The sequence below is a fragment of the Capsicum annuum genome, chromosome 11 (assembly GCF_002878395.1).
Source record: "Capsicum annuum cultivar UCD-10X-F1 chromosome 11, UCD10Xv1.1, whole genome shotgun sequence".
Classification (NCBI taxonomy): Eukaryota; Viridiplantae; Streptophyta; class Magnoliopsida; order Solanales; family Solanaceae; genus Capsicum; species Capsicum annuum.
Window position 1 is genome coordinate 226,413,321 of NC_061121.1, and position 8,546 is coordinate 226,421,866.

The 8,546-nt window shown below is 30.2% G+C and overlaps 1 protein-coding gene across 1 annotated transcript in view; it reads left to right on the plus strand.

Moving 5' to 3' along the window:
- Positions 1 to 8,151: 8,151 nt before the first annotated feature.
- The window catches only part of LOC107847571 (GTPase LSG1-2), a 12,887-nt gene continuing 12,492 nt past the window's right edge, over positions 8,152 to 8,546 (plus strand). Inside the window, exon 1 of the mRNA XM_047399820.1 lies at positions 8,152 to 8,543. Within this exon, the coding sequence (XP_047255776.1) occupies positions 8,322 to 8,543 (222 nt within the window). The 5' untranslated portion in view covers positions 8,152 to 8,321. The remainder of the gene's footprint in view (positions 8,544 to 8,546) is intronic.

Consider the following 8,546-nt stretch of genomic DNA (forward strand, 5'->3'; position numbering starts at 1 on the left):
ACTTACCATTCAATATATACATAATACTTTAAATAAAATATACTACACAATATATACTACAATATATACACGCACTAAATATATAGTTATATACTAATTTATAAAATATATACACATGTATACGTTAAATATATAGTACTTTAGAATATATATACACATATATATACATACCATTCAATATATACATACTACTTTAAATAAAATATACTACAATATATACACACACTAAATATATAGTTATATACTAATTTATAAAATCTATATACATGTATACGTTAAATATATACGTCTATAGAAAATATACATACATATATACGTACCATTCAATATATACATACTACTTTAAGTAAAATATAATACAATATATATACTACAATATATATATACACACAATATATAGTTATATACTAATTTATAAAACATATACACATGTATACGTTAAATATATATGTCTATAGAAGATATACACACATACATACATACCATTCAATATATACATACTACTTTAAAATACATGTACTTCTTTAAATAAAATATATGCTACTTAATATAATAAATTAATAATTATAGTAAATTAGTAATATAGTAAAACTAAGCATTTAACTTAAACTAAAAATTCAATTTAAATCATTAAATGGAATAAATTACAAAGTAAGGATTAAGGAGTGAATGAATGTTGAATTTTATTGATTGCAAAATGATCCAAAATTTATAATTTACATGGATAAAAAGTCTACAAATTTTGCATCTTTTTTTCCATCTCATGCATGTTAATATTAACGGAAACTTGCATAGGATAGTCAAAGTCAACGGGGGCAAAATCATGCATTAGACTTGATTCTGCTGAGTTCTCCCGTGAAGTCATAATTTCTTCAAGTCTTTGCTCGTCGTTCGGCTTCGCTTCTATTCCTTGATTTCTTCGTTAGGCTCTAATCCAATCTCTAAGGCAAACTTAGAACGTTCATTGCATTGCTTCCCAATGAATGTCGGTTGTCTCCAAGCTGTTGTCGTCCCTGACTAAAAGCGCTCTCCGATGCAACTGTTGATAAAAGCGCTCTCCGATGCAACTGTTGACATTGGAACATTCAGGATATCTCTAGCTAATCTTGAAAGCACAAGATATTGTGTTTCATTACTCCTCCACCAATCCAACGTGTTATCCGTCATCTGCGATCCTCTAGCCGCGATTGAAGATAATACTTAAATTTTTACCGATAAGTTGATGTGTAAGCTCCATTCTCAACACTGTTCCAACAAGGTAAATCATAAAATGAATCAGGAAAACCACTATGTGCCGGCCTTTTAGAAGATGATGGCTCCTTGGGAGGATGAGGAGCGACAGTTGGAGTGATATTTGTTGGTTCAACTAAATCAACATAGTGGTTATATATATTATCTATGTAAGTGTTCGCATCATCCATAGCCGTCCACAAATCAGGTTGTACTTGTTCAGCATCATTGTTAGTATTTATCTCTAAGTTAGAATAAATAAGGCTACTAAAGTGGCACATAGTAGTATATTTCATACATGGATTTAGCATAGCACCAACCAAGTAAATAGGGGGAATCGAAAAAAAATATTTTTAAAATTTAGCTAACATGGCACCAACAACTTCTTTGTAACCTTCTTATTTCTATATTCCTTGAGCAAAGTAGAAATATCGGCTATATATGTCAAAATAATACAAACAGTAGGATAATAAGCACCGAAAAATTCAACCGTAGCTATATAATTTTTTTGCAAAAGGTTAACAAGATCATTAACTACAGCCCAATCATAATCATGTAGCGTACAATCAGCAGAATCAGCAAAAAAATCACAATGTTGGTTAAAAGATAGTGTAGTAGGAACTCTATATTTATAACAAGTTTTTAAAAAATCATACGTAGCATTCCATCTAGTATCACATTCTTCAGGCATCAATATCGATGCAAGTCCATTTTTGTTCACATTTAAGTTTAAAGTTCCTAATTCTTGATCTTCGATTATTTTCTTAAATAAAATCAATGGCAAGCCGGATTTTTTCAATACAAAACTCAAAAAACTCAAGACCGTCTCTTACAATTAAATTATATATATGACAAGCACACTTAACATGAAAAAATCCAGGAAACGGCGTAGATAACATAGATTTTAATTTTTTAATAGCAATCTTGTTGTTAGAAGCATTATCAAAAGCAATACATAAGATTTTATTTTCGATACCATAAAATTTAGCAACTTTAACAATCAAATCAGCAATAAAATCTCCAGTATGTTTACGACTTTCATTATATAAAAAAGCAAGAATACGTTTTTGCATAGCAAAATTAATATCTATCCAGTGACAAGTAACAGTTAATTAATCATTTTTATTTATAGCACGACCAAGATCAGAAGTTAGGGACATTCTACATTGAATATTTTTTAACAATGTTGATAAATAAAAATAATATTGTGAATGAAGTATAAAATTATCGGTCCGACAAGTACTTCTAGGAATATCATTAAACATAAAATTATAAATTGTTTGAATATAATGAATAAAGACATCAGAAGAAGGAAAACCAAAAGGCAAACAACTCACAACTACCATTTTAACTATTTCTTTCCAACCCTTCAATTTATTATATTTCTTCATTGCTTGACCGGTTGCTGGATCCATTCTAGTTTGTGTTGGCCCACTAACATCCGCACCATTTTTTGCAATTTTTAACTCTCTATCGTGATTATCACTTATATGTCTCATTAATGTACTCGTACCCCCTTGCTTGCCTCCACTCTTATGCTTATATATTTGTTGACAAATATTGCATTGTACCTCAATATCTGATATACGTTTTAAAAATTGCCATGCAATACTAGTTGGTTTATGAGGTCTTGGGGCATGGGGAGGACGGGGAGGGAGATTAACCGATTCAGATCTAATGTTAGCATTTCCTATTATGGGTATCTCACCAATATTTTCATTATCTTCGTCTAAATTAACCGCATCTACTTCATTTTCTTCTTCTATACCGTAATTTTTCTGAGCTTCTACATAATCCATATCGTGAGCACCTACACCTATTTCTTTCTCAAAAGGTTGACTAAGCGGTACCGGAGGCGGTGACACGCGGGTATATCTACTACTTGGAGTACCTCTACCGCTAGTAATTCGTTTTTTACTACCACTACCACTTTTGGAATAAAAAAATTTAACACCTTTAGTTGCGAGGTTTCTTAATTTATCCATAATATAAATTAAACTAAAAATAAATAAAATTAAATATTCAACAATTAATACACTAATTAAAAATCAAACGTAAGAGATGGAATGATAATATCAAATTTTGGAAGTATCCGAAGGTTGCGATTTTAAAAACTTTCACTCGTACTTTGTAATCGCAAAATAAAAAAAAATTAAAGTGAGCACTTTAGAAATATATAGAATATTTGAGAATTGAGATTTGAAAGAGAATGAGATTTGAGAGAATGAAAAATTGTGTGGAAAATAATTTGAAAGTATAGGATATTTATAGGATTTTTCTTGGGTTTAAAAAATAATTTAATTGATTTTTTTTTAAATAAAAAGGCTAAAATCTTTGGATCCCAACGACTATATTACCGTTGGGCCCAACGACCATTTTTTGATAATTTTTTTTTTAATCCGAACTGGAACTCGGTACCCTACATCCCATGGGCTGACCGAGCCTGATCAAACTGAACCTATTTTCTTAAGTAGGCCGATTCAAACTGGGTTAACCCGGTCCGTTTGACAGGCATAACTGTACCTAAACGTGAGATACTCTATGCATTAGACTATCCTTTTATGCTATACTTTTTTATTAGCATTAAAAATCTACAACTATTTTATCATGATAACAATTATGTTAATAAGTGATTTATAAGGTCAACTTCAAAATTTTCTTTTTATTATTATTTATATTTTTGATTGACATACTTGTTAATTTTCCCGATTAACATAATATCATTAGCACATAAGAGAAAAGTCACAAATACATCATTGAATTTATTTGAGATTTTTAAAAAGATATTTTAACTTTGCGGGTGTCCTATTACTTCCTTAATAATTTTAAAATAATATTAATACACCCTTTTTAGTTGAATTTCAATCACAAGAAAAATAGTAAATTCACGCACCAATCATTGTCTACTACGTGTTAAATACATTTAATTTCATATTTAATTTATATTTTTGAATAGAATTTTCTTTTTAGTTTTATATCTTCTCCTCTTTTATTTATCACCCCCACCCTCTCAATCCCACCCACCCACCACCAACCACCATAACCATCACCATCAAAACACACACTCATTAGATCCCTTAAATTAATTTGTTCCACCTTGTTGTAGAAGCATAATCCCCACCCCCATTTTGCTCATTCGACATCGGCTCATCATTCCGAACTTTCAATGAAAACATCATTATCTTCTAATAAATTCAATTTTTTTATTACAATAGTCAAATTTAATTTATCAATAAATTTAAATTTATAAATCAAAAACTCTACACTAACGATGAGATTGAAACTTCATTTAATGGAGTTTTATAGTTCTTAATAAAAAAAGCAATCTTGTATCAAGGAATAGAATCAAGTGGATAAAAGAGTTTTTAAAGATAGAGAAGAATAAGAGGAAAAAAAAGAAGTAGTACATAGATGTTCAGTCGAAGAAGACAATGATGTTTTTGTGTGGGGGATGGGGGTGTTGGAGGGGGGAGGGCAGAGAGGGGGTAGGGAATGATTGAAAAAGGTTAATAAATGTTTTTTATTTATTTTTTAAAAAAGAAGATAGATTTTATAAAGAATAGATAAAATTATTTATACGTGACACTTTTCAATTAATTGTTGAAATCAATATTTCTCTTTCACACGCATTATTTGCGTGGAAAATAAACCTTGACTGAAATTCAGTTAAAATGGTCTATTTACATCGTTTTTTATAACTTCAGTGGGATAATAGGATGCCCGCAAACTTTAAGTGTCTTTTTGAAAATTCGGGACAACTTCAGTGGTGCTTTTATGTCTTTTCTCTAACACATAATAACATATATCATCATACCTTAGCTTATTTATTATCGATTAGCTCATTTATAATTAGGACTAACAAATAGGAGTTCGATGTCACTACTATAACCCACAATAATGACGATTTTCAAAATAATAGAAAGAAAAGTAACGATTAAAATGAAAAAATCATATTTGAAAAAAATTCCTTACTTCTTTCTCTCGTTTAAAATCATGTATATATATATATATTTTTCTTTTGCGATAAATATTAATCAATCTTCTCTCCAAGAATATAGTCTCAATTGTAGTTTCATTGGTCATAAATCCAAACTGATTCTTTGTCACTCTTATGGTGTTCCTAAGCCTACGATCTATATTTCTCTCTTTTTGAAATTTCACCATATGTCTCGTGGATTTAATGTCGCAATATCTGACACAATTTTGAATATCTCATTTGTACTTGTAAATAGGTATTTTGATATTCTTTCTCCACTTATCGGACTTTTTATCTATTTTTTAGTATATTATTAACTAAGTCTTTCTCCGGAACCAGTTTATATTCTCAGTAAATTAACAAGGACATACTAAACATCAAATATTCTGGTGGGCTGGTAAGTAGTTTTTCATTCTTAATCAAAGATCTCTGGTTCAAGTCCTAGTTATGAAATTGGCTTTAATGGGAAGCGTTTACCTCCAAAATGAAATTTTCCAACACAAAAATCTAAATTAATCAAACCCCAAATTTAGTTGATGGGATTATATTTTTATAACAATAGTTCAATACCTGCTAAATTAAGATTTCACATTCACCCTTTATTGCATGCTAAATAATACTATCGATTAATATTCATAATCATACAAATTTAAATCAAGATTAAAGAAAGGGTAGCTAGTTAATCACATTCTTTATATGGATGATCCAAAGTTTATTTGGTTGATCACATTCTTCATTTGGACAATCCAAATCTTTTTGTATATATATAATGTTACACAAAACTCTTACCTTTTAAAATCAAAATGAAAACTTTCAATAAGTGCAAATTTTGCATTCTTTTTCTTCTTATTCTTCCTTATATACTCATATTTGGATCATGTGCACCATTACAAATAGTTCAAGTACATGTTATAAATAGGCTACCAGATGGAATGACAATGACATTACATTGTCAATCACATGAAACAGACTTAGGACAATCAATATTGGAAGTTGGTGAAGAAGTTGATTGGAGTTTTAGAGTTAATTATTGGGGTACTACTTTGTTTTTTTGTGATGTTCAATGGGATGGTAATGGTTTTATTTGGTATCATTTTAATGCATATGATGCTACTAGGGATTATAGACGTTGTAGAACAGAATGTTGGTGGGTGATTACTCAAGAAGAAATGTTGTATGGTTATAATCAAGAGACTGATTCTTGGGAAATGTTGCCCTTCCTCAACAGTGTGTGAATTCTGTTAACGATTCACGTCTGTCTGTTGGATGTGCTCGTGTTACTCAGAGATTGTAGGTTCGTCGTGTTTGGAGTTAATAGGAACCGGTTGTCGTGGCCGACTTGGCTTGCACGTTTTGTATATATGCTTTTGATCGTGTGTGAATCTCAAAGGTCAATTCAAAATTTAAAGACAATCATAGCTATCCTAGTTCTCGTATTCAATGTGATTAATTTCTTTTCTTTTTTTTTTACAGACTATTTGAACTATGTTAAGAGAGAGTTATTTATTCTTTCAATTTATCTTAATATGTTGCCTTTTTTTCAATTTTATATTTTGTCCTTTTTAGTTTATAAGGTTTTACCATAAAATAGTGTGTTTGATAATTTCTCATTTCAAGAGAGAAGTATCACTACTCCAATATCATAAAAGATATGTTCGGCAATTGACAATTTGACATGCAACAGAATGTGATGTGAAATTGATAAATAACCGCTTTTACTTGAAATTTCACCATAATTTTAGAATTATTCAAATTTGAGCTTCTTTTACGATGAAAAAGAAATGGATAAATATATTCCTAACATAAAAATATAAAAATTTTCACATATTATACTACATTTCAAAAAAAATAATTTGTATATGAAATTTTAATATAGTATAAGAAAGTTTCAAACTTAAACACAAAAAGCTCTACACAATGTATTAAAATTCGAAAATTCCTCATATGTAAAACTCCAATATAATGTAATGAATAAATAATACTAGTACTATTCTTATTCACCAAACATAGTAAGTACTATTCTAATAAACAATGCATTATATAAGTAAATGGAAAAGACATACATAATTTGTTCGCTCTATAAGCTTGAAGATGCTTGTGTCTAAATTCTCACCTCAATTTATTAGTCGCCTAAGGAAAAAGTCGAACGGAGAAATTAAGTATTTAGGAAAAATTAATTTTCTTTATAAAGCTTATTTTTAAAATTATATAATCATTTTCTTCTTATAATACCTTTTTAATTAATAATAGAGTCAATGCATTTAATATTTACACAGTACTCTAAATATATCAAACTTCTAATAATTTTTTCTACAAATTACATTTGATATTTTTTTAAAAAATCTATAACCTATTATTGCTAAAGAAAAATTGAGGCTCCTCAAATTTCAGAGGCGGATCTAGAATTTAAAGGTTGTGAGTTTCTAACTTATAATTTTTACCGCTAGACCAAAAACACACTTTGTTTGTGGGTTCCCAACTTATAATTCTTATATATTTACTAGTTTTTTTAATATAAATTCAAGAACCTTACGAAAGTTATGGGTTCCCAGGAACCCACACGTAAAGCTGTGCATCCGCCCCTGTCAAATTTGAAGGCCTAAGGCGGTTGCCTTTTTCGCAAAAGGGTAGAGCCGCCTTGCAATTGTCACGTAGAACATATTTGACTACTTGTTCAACTTTTTGATAGTTCAAATATCTGCTCGTACACACACGGAATTAAAAAGTATATTACAAATTAGACCAAGTTAAAGAGCACTCTTCTGCATTATGCCTTAATTTTACGGACAAAGTACATAAAACACACACTCATCAAAATCAAATAATACTAGTACTCAAATAACAAATACTAAAAAAGAATGTACCTAACTTATAATCAGCACTTAATTGAAGGACCTATCTCAAATATTTAACCTTATTATATAACCCAAAAATTTTACTACATTTTATCATTTTTTAAAAAAAAAAGATAAACGCCGCCACCGCCACCGCCGCCGCCTCCCTCCGCCGCCGACATCAACCACCTAGTCCGGCGACCCCAAAAATTCCCAATAAATTCTTCTTCAATTTTTCTGATTAACCCTACGCATAGCGGAAGATTCAGCGCACCGAAAGAATGGGTAAAGGTGACAAAACGTCATCGTCGTCGTTGGGGCGGGCACTGGTGAAGCACCATAACCAAATGATTCAACAGTCTAAAGAGAAAGGTCGATTTTACGGGAAGCAGAATAAGAAGGTTCTAGAATCTGTAACTGAAGTTACTGATTTAGAAGCTGTTATTGAACAAACTGATGAAGCCCACCGTCTCTACGCTGACCTTAATCCTCCAGTCAATTTGCTT